At 44.4% G+C, this 21,277-nt stretch overlaps 1 protein-coding gene across 3 annotated transcripts in view; it reads right to left on the bottom strand.

Moving 5' to 3' along the window:
* LOC118083333 (probable E3 ubiquitin-protein ligase HERC3) overlaps nucleotides 1–21,277 on the bottom strand; it is a 48,081-nt gene that overhangs the window by 24,431 nt on the left and 2,373 nt on the right. For 2 of the 3 annotated variants that reach the window (XM_035111577.2, XM_035111578.2), the window contains exons 2-9: nucleotides 19,068–19,332; nucleotides 12,385–12,544; nucleotides 11,299–11,375; nucleotides 8,212–8,433; nucleotides 7,378–7,469; nucleotides 4,903–5,033; nucleotides 3,872–4,032; nucleotides 257–333 (exon numbers count right to left, since the gene is read on the bottom strand). In XM_035111577.2, the coding sequence (XP_034967468.1) occupies nucleotides 257–333; nucleotides 3,872–4,032; nucleotides 4,903–5,033; nucleotides 7,378–7,469; nucleotides 8,212–8,433; nucleotides 11,299–11,375; nucleotides 12,385–12,544; nucleotides 19,068–19,293 (1,146 nt within the window). In that variant the 5' untranslated portion in view covers nucleotides 19,294–19,332. Of the gene's footprint in view, nucleotides 1–256; nucleotides 334–3,569; nucleotides 3,696–3,871; nucleotides 4,033–4,902; nucleotides 5,034–7,377; nucleotides 7,470–8,211; nucleotides 8,434–11,298; nucleotides 11,376–12,384; nucleotides 12,545–19,067; nucleotides 19,333–21,277 lie in introns of those variants that run through there. The other variant, XM_060278447.1, reaches the window with a different exon arrangement.

Below are 21,277 nucleotides of genomic sequence, written 5' to 3'. Positions count from 1 at the left end.
CCAACCTCATTATGGACAGCATCTCATTTCTCCTGCCCTGCCCATTTCTGGTCCTTTCACTGAATGCTGGAGTGTTCGTCCAAGCCAAGAGATATTACAGTTGTGTCCAATATGGGACCTGCCTTTACTTTGCATATGAAGTTTGCCCTCTTATCAGAAGTGCATGAGTTTGAGGCCCACTCGGGGAGGAAAGGAGAGGCAGCCAAGTAACATCCCTACCAACCATGGGTAGGAACCCACGCCTCCCCCTATTTACCTCTGTTTCAGAGCAAAGCACAAACGCCTGGTCTCCTCCAGAGAAGATATGTTTAACAATGTAATATTTACACGAATCTGTTGGAGAAGAATGCAGCAAATTAGTTACGGCTCAGTACTCACAAACACCCTACTTCCTTTTCCCTTGCAAACCAGGATTACAAAAGCTATAGACCATAATGCCTCTTTGGAGTGGCTGTCTGCCTGGTACAACTCAAAAGACACAGACCAAAGGAATTCACTACTTTTTAAGACAATGTTCTCGCGGTCCAGTATACCTGAAGGTCCAGGACGGCCTCGGTCCAGTATACCTGAAGGAGCGTCTCCACCTCCATCGCTCTGCCCAGACACTGAGGTCCAGTGCCGAGGGCCTTCTAGCGGTTCCCTCGCTGCAAGAAGGGAACTAGGCAGAGGGCCTTCTTGGTAGTGGTACCCGCCCTGTGGAACGCCCTCCCACCAGATGTCAAAAAGAAAAATAACTACCAGACTTTTAGAGGACATCTGAAGGCAGCCCTGTTTAGGGAGGCTTTTAATGTTTAATCAATTATTTTATTTTATTTTTCTGTTGGAAGCCGCCCAGAGTGGCTGGGAAACCCAGTCAGATGGGCGGGGTATAAATAATAAATTATTATTAATTAATTAATTAATTAATTAATTATTATTATTTACATTATTTAGAATTTATGCCACTACAGTGGTGCCTCGCTAGACGAATTTAATTCGTTCCACGGGTCTTTTCTTATAACGAAAAATTCGTCTAGCGAATCCCATAGGAATGCATTGAAATTTTTTTGAAAAATTTTTTTGCCCATAGGAACGCATTAAGTGAATTTCAGTGCATTCCTATGGGAAACCGCGATTTGCTAGACGAAGTTTTCGTAAAACGAATTCGTCTAGCGAGGCAACCTCCACTAGAAAAAACCTTTCGTTAAGCGGAAATTTCGTTAAGCAGGGCATTCGTTAAGCGAGACACCAATGTATTTTCTCTTTGCTGCAATAACTGTTGTCTCAGAAACTGTGAAATGGTGGAGTGTCTCCTCTAAGCAGCATGCTCTTCTGAAGCTTAGCTGAAGACTCAACTTTATTTGGCATACTGTGACACAGTGCACAGCAGGAGCACAGGAAGCGGATTTACACCAAGGGAGGCCCATGATCTGTCTGGTTCATGCTAGAATGGCATTTGAAAGATGAGCAAACAAAATCAGTTATGATTGAATGGGCCAAGGATCTGGGTCATAATGTGATGATGTCGGAGTGGGAAAAATTGTGGAAGAAGGGTATGAAATTTACGGCTTGTACGGTGTTGAAGGAAAACTTGATGAAAATGATGTATAGATGGTATCTGACGCCGGTCAAGTTAGCTAAAATGTACCACAAAAGCGACAACAAATGTTGGAAATGTAAGCAGGATGTTGGCTCATTCTACCATATGTGGTGGACATGCCCTAAGATAAAAGGCTTCTGGGAAATGATTTATAATGAATTGAAAAAGATGTTTAAAAACACATTTTTGAAAAAACCGGAAGCCTTTTTGCTTGGAATAATTGGGGAAGAAATTCCCAAGGACGATGTTAATTTGTTTATGTATGCCACCACAGCTGCTAGGATTTTAATAGCAAAATTTTGGAAAAAAGAGGAATTGCCTTCGATGCAGGAATGGCAAATGAAAATGATGGACTATATGGAATTGGCAGAACTGACAGGAAGACTCCGGGACCAGACAAATGACAAAGTTTTAAAAGATTGGAAGAAATTTAAAATGTATATAGGGAATGTATTTGATAATTAGAGTTTGAATATCCAGGAAAATAAAGAGGTTAAGGTATTAGGGAGATAATAGAAGATTGAAAGTTTGAAATTAGGGTAGATGATATGAAGATGAATTAATTTTGAAGTGTTAAAGGGATTACATGATGGGTAAGAAAGATGATTTAGAAACTGCTATAGAAGTTTATAAAAATGAAAATCAGATAGTAGGGAATTGGGGAAGCCTGAAGACAATGAATATCAAAATGGATGAGAAATGATATATTTTTCTGTTATATGTTGTTTGATTTTTGTATTTTTGTATTTTGTATCTTGATGTTTTTTGTATTTGTATTTGTGTATTTTGTACTTTGTATGTTTGTTGATAAAACGACTAATAAAAAATATATTAAAAAAAAATGATCTGTCTGGTTCAGTACTGTCTACATTGCTCGCCAGCAGCTCTCTAGGGTTTCAGGCCTAGAGTCGTTCTCAGTCCTAACTGTAGACATGGGGGATTAAACTTGGGCGTTCTGCACATGAAGAGTCTCCTATCAACTCTCAGGACCCTTAATCAACTACAGTTCTAAAGTGGTGTCACACTATGGCAGATCAAGTTGAACTGTGCCGAAATGGCAAAATTAACTGGGAAGGCTCAGGGACCAAGAAGACAAGAAATTTTAAAAAAGAATGGGCAATGTTTATAACGTACTGTATATACAAAATCCTTGCAAACAGGTCAAATCATTAGCAGGATTTTAAATACACTCGTAATGTAATAGGAACTACAGAAAATTTAGGAAGATGAAAAAATTGGAGAAGTATTGATATGCAGATGAAAACAGAATTAAGAGGACCCATGGAGGGATGGGGGGGGGGAAGAGTCAGGAGATTCAGAGTAATCTCAATACGTGAATGTGCATGACATTTTGATGTAACTTTATTCTTATTTTTCTTCGTTTTTTGAAAATCAATTTTTAAAAATATATATATGAAAAGTGGTGTAATACTGCTTTAATTGCATAGTGCAGATGGAGGCCTTAAGTTTTCATCCATAATGGATTCTATTTTGTCAGCACAGAGAGAGAGAGAAAGTGACAGCAGAGTAGCTGTCACTCTTAAACATTCCTAACAGATGGTAAAGCTGAGGCATTATAAATTTGCTGCTTCAGAAACAAATGTGCGATTTATTTATTCATGGCAACTATAACCCACCCTTTAACAAAAAAACAAAACAAAAAACCCTTTCCATAGCAGCTTACAAAAATCGGCACTAAGACAGCCCCTGCTCTCAGGCTCACAATCTAGGACAGGGTCCCCAAACTACGGCCCCCGGGCCGGATGCAGCCCAATTGGCCTCCCAATCCGGCCCGCGACGACCCCCGCCGCCCGCTGCCGCCGCCCGCTCTTACACCGCGCGGCGCAGCGACGATCTTTAAAATCGGCAAAAAATCGCCGAAAATCCTTTGTGCGCATGCGTATGGGCCTCTCCTGACCCAGAAGGGGTCATTTCTGATGCACTTCCGGGTCGGGGGAGGCCCATACGCATGCGCAAAAGCGATTTTCGGCGGTTTTTTCCCGACCGTGTGCGTGTGCGCATGCGCACGGGCGCGCACTCCCCCACCCTCCGGCCCGCTGCGCGCGCACTCACCTACCCTCCGGCCCGCTGCGCGGTAAGTCTGGGGACCCCTGATCTAGGAAGACATGACACACGTCAGTAACAAGCAGTGTGAGGGTGGGGCTTGATCGATATCTAAGGTAGAGCAGCATATTCAGGCTTACCTGGCCTCTGACTGGTCTCAACTTTCACCTACACCCACTGAGCATGTGTCAGAATCTCAGCTTTGCATCTGTTCGAGTCACAACTTACCTGATCTACCAGAGATTTGTTCATTGTGAGCTGCCCAGGGGCCTTTGACTGGGGAAGGACATTTAAGACTGCAGGTCTGTCCAGTTCCCAGCTGGCCTCTGGTTCCGCAGCCGAATGCATAGATAATTCCTGAAGAAGGCACAAAGGCGAGAGTGTGTTGCCTGAAAACAACAACAGAGCAAAAATATTGCAAAGTTTGCAAGAGTCTGCATAGATCTATATTTCTGCTTAAAGTTGCTTTTTTAATAAAAAAAAAAGCAGGAATACAATCAGTAAAAAAAACACTGGAGTAGAGAAAGTTTTGTTCTTTCATTATTAAAACTAAAGAGGAATTCGAAAACATTCATCTTTATGCATACGTTTGGTGGTTGGAAAATACGGTTCCTGTCAGCCCCAAGATCAAAGGATGGAAAGCTTTTAACTCTTATTTTTGAAATGTTTTAAATCATAGAACTGTTGGAAGGTAGCCCCAAGGGTCATCTAGTCCAACCCACTGCAATGCAGGAATAAAACAAATGTTTTGGAATAAACAAAATGCTTTGTTTAAAGCTTTGCATCAGTTTGCCGCCCTGGCTTCCTACGGGAGGAAGGGTGGGATATAAATTGAATAAACAATAAATACTATTTCCCGCCCCAACCATATTACAATTTAAACATTTATTCAGTATGTTACTTTTCCCACCCTCCACCCTCATATGTATCTGGCCGTAACGGATGTAAAGAAATGCACCGAGGGGTCTTCAAAATTCCTGATACAAACCTGCAGCTTTCAGGGATGCCATTGCGCATCCTAACCTCTCGCTGCAACAGCTCTTATGAATAAAACAGCAATGGCCATTCAATTTAAGAACGGATTTATATACAGAGAACATGCAAGGTATATGAAAGAAAGTGCAGCGCCATTATCCGACTCTGAGCCCAGCAGATTCCAACTGCTGCGGCTTCTACTGTGCTAGGGGGCAAGCAACGCTGACCATTCCCCCGTCCCAGCGCCACACACTTGCGAAGGAAGAACCGAAGCGCTCACTCACCTACCACAAGCGATTTGGGACACCTCACTGCCCATCAGCTCCAGGACCCTTCTGGGGTTGACTTCATCGTTCAAGGAATCGTGGCCAAGCTGCCCACAGGAGCCCGAGCCAAAAGTAAACACCCCTCCACTCTGTCAAAGAAAGGGCAGATGACAGTAGTCACACTTAAAGAAGAGTGGGCTCTCATAACAGTACCAGCCGCTTGCCCAGCTGAACAGGAAAGCTGCTTCAGCGGTGCTCAAATCCTGCAGCCAAACCACAGGCTGCCATAGGAATTTCAAAGATCATCTGCAGTAGCAAATGACATTATTTGCCTGCACCCAAGGAAGTTTCCAAGCTCAATTCAAAGTGTTAGTGCTGACCTTCAAAGCCCTAAAGCAGGCATCCCCAAACTGCGGCCCTCCAGATGTTTTGGCCTACAACTCCCATGATCCCTAACTAACTGGACCAGTGGTCGGGAAAGATGGGAATTGTAGTCCAAAACATCTGGAGGGCCGAAGTTTGGGGATGCCTGCCCTAAAGGGTCTCGGCCCTGTATACCTGAGGGAACATCTCCACCCCCATCTTTCAGCCCGGACACTGAGGTCCAGCTCCGAGGGTCTTCTGGCGGTTCCCTCACATGAAGCTACAGGGAACCAGGGAGAGAGCCTTCTCGGTAGTTGTGCCCATCCTGTGGAACGCCTTCCCGTCAGATGTCTAGGAAATAAATAACTATCTGTGTGGGAAAGTTTTTAATATTTGATGCTTTATTATGCTTTTGTATTTGTTGGAAGACAGGAGTGCCTGGCGTGCTCTGGTCCATGGGGTCACGAAGAGTCAAACACGACTAAACAACTAAACAACAACATTTGTTGGAAGCCACCCAGAGTGGCTGGGGCAACCAGTCAAATGGGTGAGGTACTAATAATATTACAGTGGTACCTTGGTTCTCAAACTTAATCCGTTCCAAAGCCAAAGCGTTCCAAAACTAATGCACGTTTTCCCATACAAAGTAATGCAAAATGGATTCATCCATTCCAAACTTTTAAAAACAACCCCTAAAACAGCAATTTAACATGAATTTTACTATCTAACGAGACCATTGACCCATAAAATGAAAGCAATAAACAATGTACTGCAGTCACACAACCAATCAACTGGGTTCCACAGTCACAAAAATGAAACAAAAAAGCCACAAAAACAAAAACGCAAAAACAGACAGACCTCAGTGTAACACTCTAAACAGAAGTGTGGCACTCAAAACGGAGCACGTTCAGCTTCCAAAAAAAGTTCACAAACTGGAACAATTACTTCCAGGTTTGCAGTGTTTGGGTTCCAAGTTGAGTACCAAGGTGTTTGAGAACCAAGGTAAAGGTAAAGGGACCCCTGACCATTAGGTCCAGTTGCGGACGACTCTAGGGTTGTGGCACTCATCTCGCTTTATTGGCTGAGGGAGCTGGCGTACAACTTCCAGGTCATGTGGCCAGCATGACAAAGCCGCTTCTGGTGAACTAGAGCAGCACAAAGAAACGCCGTTTACCTTCCCGCCGGTGCGGTACCTATTTATCTACTTGCACTTTGACGTGCTTTCAAACTGTTAGGTTGGCAGGAGCTGGAACTGAGCAATGCGAGCTCACTCCATCATGGGGATTCAAACAGCCGAACTTCTGATCAGCAAGCCCTAGAACCAAGGTACCACTGTAATAATTATGAATAGCAGTAGTAGAAGAAAAAGTATTACAGTGGTGCCTCGACTTACAAATTTAATCCGTTCCAAAGGCACTTTTGTAGGTCGAAAAATTCGTAAGTCGAAAAGCGTCATTGGAAATGTGATTTCCCATAGGAACGCATTGGAAACTGAAAAATTCGTAAGTCGAAGCAACCCCATCTAAAAATTCGTAAGTCGAAAAAACCCTATCTAAAACCGCCGCGGTTTCCGTTCAGATGTTGAGAAATTCGTACGCGTGCGGCCATTTGCCCCACTCATAAGTCGAAAAATTCGGTTGTTGAGTCATTCGTAAGTCGAGGTACCACTGTATTAAGTAATGTACATAAATCTAAGAAGGGGAGAAGCATTCTACCTCTGTGGTGTGCTTGTTTTGTCTTTATCCACAAGCAGCTGTTGATTTAGTTGTGTCTTTTTTAATGGACAGAAGCATTACAGTAAGATGCCCACACCCAAACCAATGTCTCTGTGGAGGTTATAAAAACTAAGTCAGACAGAAGTGATAAAGGAGGATGTTTTAGATCTAGCAGACAAATTAAAAACAAGTCAAAGCAGGCAGATGGTGTACACCCAAGGGACAGTACATACAGTTTCTCGGTTGTGAGGGAGAAGCATTCTGGGATATTTCTCTTCATTATATAAGAATACTGCTTTCATTAAAGAAGCCTAGTCACCGATGGGAGGTGCTATAGGAAGTGTGGAAACTCAAAACCTGCAAGTAATCCTCCACCTGTACCCCTGACGATGCTTAGAAAGGGTTTTCCCTTTACCTTTGTCAGGACTGCCGTGTGGTCATTCCCACAGCTGATATAGACAACCTTTTGAGTCCTCAAGAGCTTCACGTGGCAGGGAGACTCCCGGTCTGCAATTGGAGAAAACAAAGAACGAGGTTGTGAAATATTGCCATAATCACAGGGCAGCTCTGGGCAAGTCTTTGTCTCTTAGACTCAGTTTCTCAGCCTATAAGATTACTGTATAGATATAAAATAATATCTGAAGAAGTGTGCATGCACACGAAAGCTCATACCAATAACAAACTTAGTTGGTCTCTAAGGTGCTACTGGAAGGAATTTTTTTTATTTTGTTACAACTACGGCAGACCAACAGAGCTACCTACCTGTAACTATAAAATAATAATTAAAGTAAGCTGCTATAGAAGTGGACTAACAAAATAACCTGTTGCCACCAACTCTGTTACGTATACTATTCCCAAAGCCAAGTAGAGAGGTCACACAAGATACAGCCAAGCTCTGTTCACATTTTAGAAGACATCTGAAGGCAGCCCTGTACAGGATTTTTTTTAATGTTTGATGTTTTACTGTGCTTAATGTGTTTCATTCGTTGGAAGCCACACAGATGGGCAGCATATTAATTAATTGTTGTTGTTGTTGTAGTATGTAGGTAGGTAGGTATCACAGCTTGATTTAATTCTGCAACCAAGCTGGGCTGGAATCGAATTAGCTGCCCTGTGGGACCAAGGAACGAAAAGTAGTCTACACGTCTTAAAACTAACAAGCACAGGTCTCCTTTCACGTTGGGTGAGCAGCAAAAGAATAATTCCAAAAACAAAAGTGTCATCGTCTACGGACGACTGCTTGAATTACCTCTCTCGTCACTCAGCCCCAGTTGTCCTGAGGCGTTCTTCCCCCAACCAAACACAGCTCCGGAGAGAGACAAGGCAAAGCTGTGCGCCCCTCCTGCATCCACCTGGGCCAAAGGGATCCCTTCGAGCGATCTGACGCGCTGAGGACTGGTTTGGGAGGGGAACTCTTTGCCCAGCCCAAGTTGCCCATGGTTGTTCTGTCCCCAGGAGAAGAACTGTCCATCTGGGAAAAAGAAACCAAGACACAGGCGACAGCGGTCAGAAAAATAACCCCCCTGTTATATTACAGCAGCATATTGACAGAATGAGTGTGTGATGTGTTAGGAGAGGGGTCGTACCTCTGGTGAGGGACACGTCGTGCTCCATCCACCTTTGGTCCCCACCCTGCACTCAGAGCTCACCTGTAGCTCCTATTAGCTCACCTGTAGCATGCCACACCCTGGGAAAGGCTTCGACTGGCCAGCTAAACCAGGTGAGGGTAGCCAGTGGGTCTCAAACCCTCATTGAGAGAGGGACTTTTCTTGCACGCAAAGACAGGCTCCGGTGGACTGAACAGATAAGACCAATAGTAGGTCCAATGGTCAAGAAGGTGGTTTCTGCCCATGTTGTAGAGGGAAATGAGGGGCAGGTGGGGCTTGTCGACCTGGGAAAGGAGACCATCTAGGAGAAGGAAAACTCTTTGGGAGAAAAATAAAAAAATTCATTCAGTAGCACCTTAAAGACCAACTAAGTTTTTATTTTGGTATGAGCTTTCGTGTGCATGCATACTTCTTCAGATGAGCACAGGAAAGCTCATACCAAAATAAAAACTTAGTTGGTCTTTAAGGTGCTACTGAAGGAATTTTTTTATTTTGCTTCGACTCAGACCAACACGGCTACCTACCTGTAACTAGATCTTTGGGAGAAGAAAAGGCTAAGGAGTAAACCCAGCTGTTGTTGGACTACAACTCCCATCATCCCTAGCTAGCAAGACCAGTGGTCAGAGATGATGGGAATTGTAGTCCAAAAAACAGCTGGGGCCCCAGGTTTGGAAAAACCCTGCCCTACAGAAATCCAGAATGGAGTCCCTAAAATGGTTGGCTGGTGCATTGGAACTCCTCTTTCTGGGTACTCCTGCAGCCAAGCTGGTGCCAAACATATTGCTCTGCTTTCCTTAGGACCACATCAGCGAAGCCAAGAAGCGGATTTTGTTGTCTGGCCAGCCCAGGCCCTCCATACACACTGCCCAGGCTTGTGCCCTGAGGAGGTCACGTCAGTGCTGCAAACACACACTTTCACTTCACCCCCGAAGGTGCATTCCATTGTCTCTACGGACCGATGGATGCCAACAATAGTAATTGACACAAGATTATTTTTAGGAACTACCAATTGCCTTAGAACAGTGATGGGGAACCTGTGCCACTCCACCAGCCCCCCCCCCCCAGTTGTTGGCGTGCAATGCCCACTGGTCATGCTGGTTAGGTTTGATGGGAGACGAGGGTTCCCAGCAACCCTGCATTAGTGTCTTAAGCTGGGGAACCGCCAATTCAAATCTTACCGCAGACGTGAATTTACTAGATGGGCTCAGACAAGCCCCTCCATCAGCCTTAGTTTTTTATTACAATATAGGACTGCGAGAATGCAAAGTGGCCTTACAGGGCTGTTTTGAGGATTACTGATGTAATGTACTGCAATGCTTTTGAACGCTTGAAATGCGCCAAGTAAACTTTTAGTATTATGATGAGCAGAGGACAGGTCCTGTCTGCAAAGGGTGGAATTTAACATTGCGCTATGAGGAACGTTCCATCTGTAGAAGCATTGCAGTTTGCCAGACGGAACAACACACACAGAGTCCTCTGCATACTGTACAGGGTGTTCTCTCGCCAGCCATCCTAAATTAATTTTGGGAGGCGCACAGTGGAAGGAGAAATGGGGGAAAGCAGGACCCTTGTCGATGGGGCTCTGTTAGGCGAATCCAGCCCAAAACATCCCAGGATCAATTACCAACATCCATATTTAATACCTTCATTATAGAGCTTCATTATAGACTTTTAAAATATAAGAACAAGAGATGCTGATTGAATAAATGGATTAACGACCACATAAATGAATTAAATACACATGAATTTGCTCCAAAGCAAAGGCAATGGGTGGAATTCAACAAAGCTTTACTCAGAGAAGACCCACTGAAATTAATGGACCTCAGTAAAACCATCCAAAAGTTCTGAAGGGACATCTAAAAATAAAGTACAAACCATCTTCGATTATATACAGAAAAAGAGGGGGTAGGAAAGATGGCATCTTCAATCTAAACTTTTTGTTAAACCCGTATTAGTATTTTTTTTTGTAACTGAAGCTTAATTGAGAGGCCTTTCCTAAACTGAACATTTTCAGTGTGCTGGTTCCGGTGCATAAAACCCTATACGGCACAGAACCAGGATACCAGACGACCATTTCTCCGATTATATACCCAGTTCATCACTGTGCTCTGCAGGAGATCCTTCTGCAGATACCACCTCATCAGGGAGTTTTTTTTTCAACAATATAGGACATCGGCCTTTAGTGTTATGGCAATTCCCCCACTCCCAAATTAAATATTCGGCAGGCACTCTCTGTCTTCTCAGCACCTACTGAAAACCTTCCTCTTCCAACAAACCTTTTCATGCAGAGATCTTTCCCAATCAGTTTCTGCATCAGAATTGTATTTAGAAGTTTAGCATTGTTTTATTACTTATGTGTTTGCTATGCAGTGGTACCTTGGAAGTCAAACGGAACCCGTTCCGCGAGTCTGTTCGACTTCCAAAATCTTCGGAAACCAAAGCGCGGCTTCTGATTGGCTGCAGGAAGCTCCTGCAGCCAATCGGAAGCTGCGGAAACCCCTTCGGACGTTCGGGTCGCAAAGAACGTTCGCAAACTGGAACGCTCACTTCCTGGTTTTGATTGTTCGGGAGCCAAAACGTCCGAGTACCAAGATGTTCAGAATCCAAGGTACAACTGTACTTCCTTTGGGAGGAAAGGCAGAATCTAAAACATAATTGTTACGACTAATACTAATAATGTTGCAGAACTAGTAAGAAAGCTTAGCTATTTGAAGTTAATATTACCATACCAGCTGCAAGAGCAAGGCAATGCCAATTGCCACAGGAGACCTGAAGTATCATCTCTTGGTTCAGTTTCTTTATCAACCTAAAACAGCAAAACAATTCATTCATTTCTTTTTAAAACAACAACAAAACAACAGTAGAAACACACACTAAAATACCACCTCTAGTTTTAACAACTCGGTCATTATGAAGACAACTAACGTTAAACAGTTTAGAAGGCATCCTCTGGAACCTTAAGCAAAAATGGCTTACCTTTATTTAAAGGCTACAGTTCAGTGCAAACAACAAGAGGAGCATTAGATTAAAAATAGCCTTTTTATAGCATCCTCTCATTTGGTGCTCTAACTATGCCTGGCTCTTGCATCACCTTAGGGATGAGATTCTTAAAAATTAAGGTCTCTGGTGCACTGTTAGATTGTACCCAAGCGCACAGGGCAAATTAACACATAAAACTACTGGAGAGTGAAGAGGATTTCTACTGCAGGCTGAACAGCAGCTTGCAGAAATTCAACAGGTAGAGCCTTTTCAAGTACAAAAGGAAAATTATGGGGAAAGCTGCACCATGCATGTGCTGTCTAATTTGCTGCGTAATGTAACACCTCCATGGCGGCCATTTTGTGTCCAATGCCCACAGTGTTCTCTCAAAATTCAGTGTGCCCATTGGTCCAAAATGTTGGTCCAGGGTCAGGGCAACAGTAGAGAAGGCAAATATGAGAGAGTGAGAGGTGAGGTGCACCCACAAACTCAAGCACACATTAAAATAAAGTGAGGAGGGGTTGCAGGATTGCACAGCTACCTTCCCACCAGATGCATGTCCAGCAAGCACGAAAAAGGCTCCTCCACACATGTACCAACGTACAGGCACACAGTTCTTCCACATGACAGGGAGGCGAAATGTGCCATTCAATCCCCACACACATGTGCATTGGTGTGCTAATATGCACACAAGGCCCCTTGTAGTACTATAAAGTTCAGCAGGGTGTCGGCTTGTGCCCAGCCAGTACGGAGAATTCCATTCCACACACACACCCTAAAAAGGGCTTATTTAGTCTACATAGCAAAGCACGGCGTTTGGGAAGTGCTCCAATTACCTTGGTACAGCCACCGAGTCTTCTGCCGTTGTGAGGCCCAGCTGTCCATCGCTACCTGCCCCCCAGGAAAAGAGTTGGCCTTGGTCACTGAGGGCCACACTGTGAGACTCCCCACAGGCAACGTGGACTATGCGCTGATCAGCTAAAGCGCCAATTTGCTCTGAGGGGAAAAGAGAAGAAAAACGCTGGTGGGACATGCTAAGTGACAAAACACATGTGACTATCGTTCAAAGCAAAGATCGGGTGTATGTGTGCAGAAAGAGATATACACACCTTTAAAAAAAATCTCATCTAATATAAATTTTGGAAAGTTGTTCATTCACCAGCTACACATTTGGACAAGGTCTTAATATATCACAACCAAATTCTGTGTGGTGGTTCAGGATCAGATTGTCTGTATGGATTTGGATACCACTGGGCGCCATTTTGAATCAAGATGGCAGACTGAGCCTTTTCACAAGGGCACGAACTTTCGTCACTGAACTGAAAACTGCACTGATTTTTGGTTTTTAAGACTTCACAAGTAATGCCAGGTACAAGGCATATGAAAATAGAGTCGTTTTGCTTTCACCCATTTTGAAATGATACAGAGGCTGATGAGAAACATAGATGCAGCAGACATGTGTGGTGTTTATGTGTACGCACTGTAACTCTGTGGAGCCACACAGCCAGGACCCTGAGAGCTATTTCACAGCTCGTCAACTTAGAGCAAGATTTTTTCCTCAGGAGTCCCATCCCTCGCCACAAACTGCTTGGGTTTCAGGAAGGAGTCTCTCCCATCCCTACCCGTAGATGCCAAGGATCGAACCTGCGACCTTCTGCATGCAAGACAGGTGCTCAACTAAGCTACGGCCCTTTCCCCTAGCAAATAAGCAAGCAGTAGGAGCTGACTGTCAAGAAGCTTCTCTTAACTACTGTTAAGAAATAGCCACCCATAACTTAAGTCCAGTAGACCTGCCTTCTGGGACAACAGAGAACAAAACAAGTCTCTGACCACTTTCATCTGCAGAGTAACTACAATCTAACGTGGGCAGTGATTGTTTAACCCAGGCATGTCCAACAGGTAGATTGTGATCTACCAGTAGATCATCGGATGACTGTGGTAGATCACCGGTAGATCAGTGGCTCCCCCAAAGAAGCTAGACTTTGGCTCCCCTAAAAAAAGCTCAGCATCTTTGTCCTGCACCCTAAAAATGACCTGAACCACCAAAACCAGGGCTTTCCTTCCTAAAAAAAAAAAAGCTCAACATCGCTTTCCTCTTCTCTAAAGAAGCTCAACAACTTTTACGTGAACCCCCCAAAACAGGGCTTTCCTTCCTAAAAAAAAGCTCAACAACTTTGACCTGAAGCCACAAAAAGGGGATCACTGCCAGTTTTTACCTCTGAGTAGATCGCAGTCCTCTTGGAAGTTGGCCACCCCTGGTTTAACCAATGCTGTCTATAATGACTGGTGGCAGCTAAGGTCTCGGGGCTAAAGGATTTCCCCGTCCCGCTTGTAAACATGTTTTAAATGGAGAGAAGTGTATTCTGCATGAAAGGGACACGTACTACTATCTAGCTATTCTGAGTAGCGGAGGAGGTGCTCAGCTTGCTGGAGCACACCAGGCAGAACAGAAAGGCTTTTGTACAGATGGTGCCCCACTCAGAGGCTGGCAGTGCGGCTAAGAGCTTGCTAAAACTGAACATAGCTGTCCAGGAGAACGGCCTCCCTTCCCCACTTTCAGCTGCTACGCGCATCGCAGAGATTCACAAGCAGATGGAACAGTTCCTTTCCAGATGGAATGTGCTTTTTGGTCTATCAACTTGTCCCTTTAATGCCGTTTGGGATCTGGAGAAAAGGAGGCACAATTAATTGCTGCAGGGTCCCTGAAACCATCAAACGAAAATCCCAGGGCAGAAAAGATTTCAGTCCTGCAAGAAGAGCAGAGGGGAGCAAAACGAGGACTTGTCTCCGATTCATAAATCATTTACTTTATTTCCTTCCTAGCTGCTGCACTACAACGCCCGTTACTTAATCTTAATTGCAGCTGCTAGGACAAATCTTCAGATGTGGACATTTCAATGGGCAGGAATATCTACAGCAGCATTCACAGGCTCTTCATTGTAAAAAAAATCCATCCAGTACGTTTCCGAGCACAATTCAAAGTGTTGGTGCTGACCTTTAAAGCCCTAAATGGCCTCGGTCCAGTATACCTGAAGGAGCGTCTCCACCTCCATCATTCTGCCCGGACACTGAGGTCCAGCACCGAGGGCCTTCTGGCAGTTCCCTCGTTGCGAGAAGCCAAGTTGCAGGGAACTAGGCAGAGGGCCTTCTCGGTGGTGGCGCCTGCCCTGTGGAACGCCCTCCCAACAGATGTCAAAGAGGAAAACAACTACCAGACTTTTAGAAGACATCTGAAGGCAGCCCTGTTCAGGGAGGCTTTTAATGTTTAATAGATTACTGTGTTTATTTTTCTGTTGGAAGCCGCCCAGAGTGGCTGGGGAAACCCAGCCAGATGGGTGGGGTATAAATAAAAAATTATTATTATTGTTGTTGTTGTTCTTCTTCTTATTATTATTATCATTATCCTGCAGCCCTCCAAGATACATGAGGGCACAGAAACCTCAGCCATGAGCTTCTTCTAGCTGGCAAATGACTGGCATCAGATAGCCTATTACAGTTGTTGGGTTTTTTTGATGGTCAGATCCTTTCACATAGGAAGAGTCCCACTGCATCAGACCAAAGGACTGTCTAGCCCAGCATTCTGTTCCCACAGTGGCCAACCAGACAGTGTTAGAAATTCCTCAGGGACTTTTTGCAAATGGCGCGGGTCCACCTGCAACCATGCAGAGATCTTGGGATGACAGGTTGGCGACAGGCATCTCCACCTGGCTGGCCCCTCCAGCTTTCTTAAGCAGCTAATAAGAAGACCTTAATTACTGCCTTTATTACCAAGGAGTATATGGTTCACGCCTTCCTCAATTAATCCCTACAGCGACCCTGTGAGGTAGATTAAGAGGCTGTGACTGGCCCAAGGTCACCCAGTGACCTTCATATCTGAGTGGGGATTTGAACCCTGATCTCCCAGGGCCTAGTCCAACACTCTAACCACTACACCACACTGGCTTCCTAGAGGGTACTACTTCTGCTACAGGACAGCTATATAAATACAGTCGGTAAATTAAATATGGAGAAAGCAAAATGTCACTTAGAGAAGAATCCGAAATGTTTTCCTTGAAGCTTGAATATGTTTTATTCTGGATTGTTTTGTTTGATGTTTTCATGTTTTGTAAACCACTCTCAAGATATTTTCTTTAAAATATAAAGCAGCATAGAAACTGGGAGGAAATGGCGCCTAAACATTCTGTTGTGGCCACTGTAACTTGGGTTTAAGGTGCCATTCAGCGATTAGCTCATATATCTGAGTTTCTAACACTGCAACCAGATGATTACAGGAAACTCACAAGCAGGATCTGAGTGCTATTGTGCTCTCCTGCTCATGATCCCCAGCTCAATTCTAGGTGCTAGCTTTGGCCTATAAAGCCTTCTGCAGCTCAGGACCATAGCTGCCAAGTACCCCATTTTTCCCGGGAAACCCCCGTATTTTCTTACCGTTTCCCACTGGTCTCCCGTAAATCCCCCGGAAAGCAGCTCCTGCCGACGACCATGTTTCTGGTGCCGCTCTGCCCATCTATGGGCATCGGAAATTGGGTGGCGCCGGCATCGGAAGTCACTTCTACGCATGTCCGGAACTTGGCAGCTATGCTCAGGACTTCAGTGCCTCAAGAACCACAAACCTGGACCCTGCGTTCCTCATCTGAGGCCTGCACATTTTCTGAGGGGTGTGTGGGTTTTTTCAGTCATGTCTCCCTGCTTGTGTATACTCTTCCCCAGGGAAGTACACCTGGTGATATCATTGTCTTCTTCTTCTTCATGCCAGGCAAAAGCATTTTTCTTTACCCAGGGCTTTGTTCCTTAATTGGGAGAATAACTAGCAATGGCTGTGACCTCTTTTTGTATTCATCCCTGTAACTGGGGTGGGTAGGATGTGCTTCTTTGATATATATATATATATATATATATTTATGGATAAGTGTTTAAGTCTTAAGTGTTTTTGTACGTGATTTTAAAGTTCCCTGCTATTTTTATTATGCAAGTCACTCAGACAATTTGGTGCAGAAAGCAAGAAATGAATTGTCACCATCATGATATCGGAAGCACACAGTTCAAACCTGGGAGCTTGACCAGATTGCCAGCTAGTTAGTGCAAATGCTATGCGTATCAGGACCAAGCCAGAAAACTTTCTGCATCCTGGTTGGGAAAAAAGCACCGTATGTTACAGCCAGCTGGCAAATCCTCCCAAAATCCACCCTGCAAACACATTAAGGACAAACTGTTTCAAAAACATGGTGCCTGGGACAGATTAAACAATCCCTACAAGAGGATGGAACAGAAATGGAATAGCAGGATTTCAAGAGCAAACTTCTCAGCAATGGAAATCTGCAAGAGGAAGTTTGTGAAAAGAGCTTTTTTTGTTTACAACTCAAAAGCACAAGCTAAATTTAGCCAAGAGTATACTTTCACTGGTAACAGCAACCTGAGTTTCCTCAACCTCCCACCCGGATATTTTGACAACACTTAGGGATCTCAGGCATACTTGCCAAACTGGCAATCCCCCATTTATGGAGGGGGTATCAAGACTGAAATGCCCCCCAAGACCCAATTAGAGATGTGAAGTCCCAGAAAAAAAAAACTGAAAAGTTCAGGGGGGAACGGTTTTCCCCCAAAGCCTTTTTTGGTTTTTTTCCGAAAAATTGGAAAAAAATGAATATAGTACTGTGGAGAAGAAATACTAATAATTGTTACTTCTGGATTTTTAAAAATTGTTTTGTGGAGTTTTTTTGTTGTTGTTCCACATAAACTAGAAAACAGTTCAGGAGATTGTTGCTCCATTTGTTACAAATACAAATAAATATTATTTTAAAAGTAAATTCTGTTTGTAATAATTGTTTGGATACACTCTATTTTTAATATGCTAGTTGTGATAATTTTATACCCATTAAAATTGTCGATAGTTATATTTTATGTTTCTAAAGTAACAGAATGACTTTCAATCGGGAAAAGAAAAAAGAAGTGCTAATGTAGCATTTTTTCAATTTTTCCGAAAAATTTCCACTTTCCCCTGCCCGGAAAAAAAACTGGGGGGAAACCGGGTTTTTTCCCTAGCTTCAAAATTTCCGGAAATTTTACATTTCTAGACCCAATCCCTAAACCACGACCCTCGAAGGCAGGAATCTGTAGGCTGTGGCCCTCCAGTTAAGGGTGGTCATGGTGGTTTACCCACCAGTTCCTATTGCCAAGGAACTCTGAAAACTGTGGCTCTATAAGGTAACAGCTCTCAGCTGCCTTAAACTGAAGTTGTCTGGATTCTTTGGAGGAAGCCTGGCCGTTTAAAGTGGTATGATTCCGCTTGAAATATATATAGTGCAGACATGGCCACAGACGGGGGGGGGGGGGGGAGACTGCTAGCCTCTGGGGAGCAATATAGACCAAACTAAACTCATACACATCTCTTCGTTCAAGAGTAGGCATCATCTGAACACGACACTCTGCTGACACACTAGCCTACTATCCCCCCATCAAAGGTTACTTTGGGATCAGCCAGAATGAAATGTGAGCCAAACAGGAGCCTGTGGCTGAAATGGAAACTCCCAGCATCAGCCGCAAGAACTATTGGAACACTGTCAGAAAAGCCTCTACCTGGCCTTCAGAAACCTCTCCCTTCACAGGCCCTGATCCATGGTGGGAAAGTGCCCTTGAACTATGACAGTGCCTCTTGCTTGTTCTGATGCAGGACAGAGAAGGAGGAGAAACTAGCCTACTACACAAGGGTGGCATTTATGATTCTTGCTCTAGCCCACTTTTGCCTGCTCAGTAGGGCTGGGCGATACTTGATTTTCAACATCGTGATACATCACCAGCTAAACATTGAGATTATCAACATATGACGATGTCTGAAATAAGGATGGAACTATGTAGAGCTGAACAGCAGGGCTGGGCAATATTTGGTTTTCAGCATCACGATATATCACCAGGAAAACATCGCAAATATCCTGATATATCCTGGGATAGCTCAGTCAACGGAGCATGAGACTCTTAAGCTCAGCGTTGTAGATTTGAGCCCTACGTTGGGCAAAAGATTCCTACATTGCAGGGGGGTTGGACTAGATACCCCTCGTGGTCCCTTCCAACGCTTTCGATTCCATGCTTCTATGATGTCTGAAATAAGGATGGAGCTATGCAGAGGCATTGGCTGACTTCACGGTTTTTCCCACGCTCTGATTTTTGCATAGTGCACAAGCACACCATGATTCAATGAAAACTGATCATCACGATATGGACTTCAAACTGGTTTTGGGTGGTATGTCGGTATTATCAGCGCTAGCATGTGGCCCCCATAAGGTTACCCAAAATGGAATGTGGCCCTGCCCTATATACCTCCAGGCTGGTGTCATTGCCAAATTGTATTCCTATTCCAAGATAATTTGTAGGGAGTATAAGCCTCCCATGATGGGGTGCACTTAATAAAATGGAAGGAGCAGCATAGGCAAGCCAAACCTAAACCCCAGAACCAGCTCCCAGCAGAGCTATTTCATTAAATGGGAACAAGCACCTGGCTGCAGGTTCTGTGACATAACCTTACCTGGCTTGCTTCCTTCCCTCTCGTGGCCGAGTTGTCCTTTCCTGTTCACGCCACATGTATACACTTCGCCATCCTCCAGCAGGAAGATAGAATGGTTCTCACCACAAGCCACTTCCTTGACGCTCTTCTCGTGAATGAACCCGCTGCTCCGGGGCTCGGTGATTATCGCCTGGAGCACGCTGCCTTCCCCTGGGTGTCCCAAAGACCAATATCCCCAACATAACATCTTCTCTTCTTTTAGCAAGTCATGTGTCTTGGTTTTTTCCTGAGGCAGGAGAAAAGGGGGAACCAATCCATAAATCAGGAATCATCTACAGACCAGACAAACAGGACAACAGGAAGTGATGCTGGCAAAAGGAACCATTTCCTGTCCCATCATGCAAACAAAAGAGCAGTAGTTCTTTTCTGCAGCTTCGATTCCTTGGAATAACTTTCCTAAAAGATGCCCAGTGGCAAACTATTTTTTTCTAATAGTTTTGATTTCATTTATTTAAGCAATTTATATACAGTCAAACCTCGGTTTGCGACCGCCTCCGTTTGCAACCGCTTCTGTTTCCGACCACTGCAGACCCAGAAGTGTTTACATCCGGGTTCCGCGGCGCTCGGATGTGCAGAACTGCAGAAGCGCTCTATTGGTGCTTCGAGCACACACAGAAGCGTGCATCAGGGAGCGACCGATTAGGGAAGCGACTGGCTCCGCGGAATGGATTGCAGTCGCAAACCGAGGTACCACTGTACTGTTAATATTTGAGACGGGGGAGCGGGCCTCTGGGCAGTATACAACTTAAAACACAGATTAAAAATCAAATAATTTTAAATAATCCACAATAAAAAACCAAATTAGCAACCCAAAGGGCATCATGGTAAGCATTGCACATGAAAACCAAGTCTAATAATAATAATAATAATATGCTCCACGCTGCACCTTCAGAACTTGGTGTGATGGATCACGTTGCTAATACAACCCTCCCCACTTCCAGAAGTCAAAAACACAACACACACAAACCACCATGTTCAGTGGCAAGCATTCTCTGAATGCAGCTTGCCAGCTGGCAGAGCTGCCACAGCAGCAAATAAAACTTCAATGCTCTTGTTCTCTGGGACATTAATGCCAGAACAAATTCGTTTCTGTTGACAGTGGCTTCATTATGTAAATTGATGTTTTGGTCTTTCCACAACTCTCTCTACATGGAAAGCACTTCATGTTCTCGTCGGTGTTCATGTTTCACTGCAGGTCAGCATCTGAACTTAAGGCAGATGCTCCTCATACCAACTGCACATCACCCCAGGCCAACTGGGCTATTCCATGGGAAGTTGTCCGCCATGGTATATCCAAGGAACCTGGTACAGGTGGGGTGGGAGACACCGTCAGCATCCAGATCCCAGTCTTGTGCATTCAGGGCTGGCTCCCATGCAGAATGTTGTCTAGCAATTTATTTGCTGATGGGGAAGTAATGGCCACTGATAACATAGTTATTTAACAGGGGAAGAAGAGGAAGGCAGGGAAAGCAATCAAAATCTGCAACGGCAGCCGCTGTGGTATAAGTAGAGGCTGTGACATGGGCAGCGACAGCCTGCATAGGGCAAGTTAAGTAGGGCTGGACACTTTGAGCTGATCTAGAAAGAGTACGGTTTGCCATACTAAGTGAGCAAGGTTCAGGCTCATGAGAACCCCGTTCCACTTCTGCAGTGTGGAGACTAGAAGCATCTGCCTCCATTTTCAAATAGCCAGTTTGTTGTTTTGTCCAGACTAGGGATCCATGGATTGCTTTTAACTACCGTTTATCCCAAAAAGCCAAAATCAGGAGCCACAATGTTTGTTACCTAAGATCGATCACAGTTTATCCCATTTGGACCAAACAAACTGTGGTTAGCTGCAAACGTAGGCAGGTTCTTCCTATTTCTGCCTTGCAGCCATAATAGAGGAGGGAGTACACAGGCCCATACAGTGGTACCTCGGTTTACAAACCAGAAGTCTGTACTTAACCTGAAGCGTACTTAACCTGAAGCAAACTTTCCCATTGAAAGTAATGGAAAGTGGATTAATCCGTTCCAGACAGGTCCACGGAGTACTTAAACTGAAAATACTCAAACCGAGGCGTACTTAAACTGTACTTATGACTGTAGTTCATTTGTGTAGAGCTAAACCATGGTTTTGCACCCAATCTACACTATTGCACCTTATTACTAACCTAAGCAGGCAATCTATA

This window comes from Zootoca vivipara, chromosome 9, assembly GCF_963506605.1.
Source record: "Zootoca vivipara chromosome 9, rZooViv1.1, whole genome shotgun sequence".
Taxonomy (NCBI): domain Eukaryota; kingdom Metazoa; phylum Chordata; class Lepidosauria; order Squamata; family Lacertidae; genus Zootoca; species Zootoca vivipara.
Note: the sequence above shows the minus strand (reverse complement) of the source record. Positions and strands in the feature narration are given on the sequence as shown.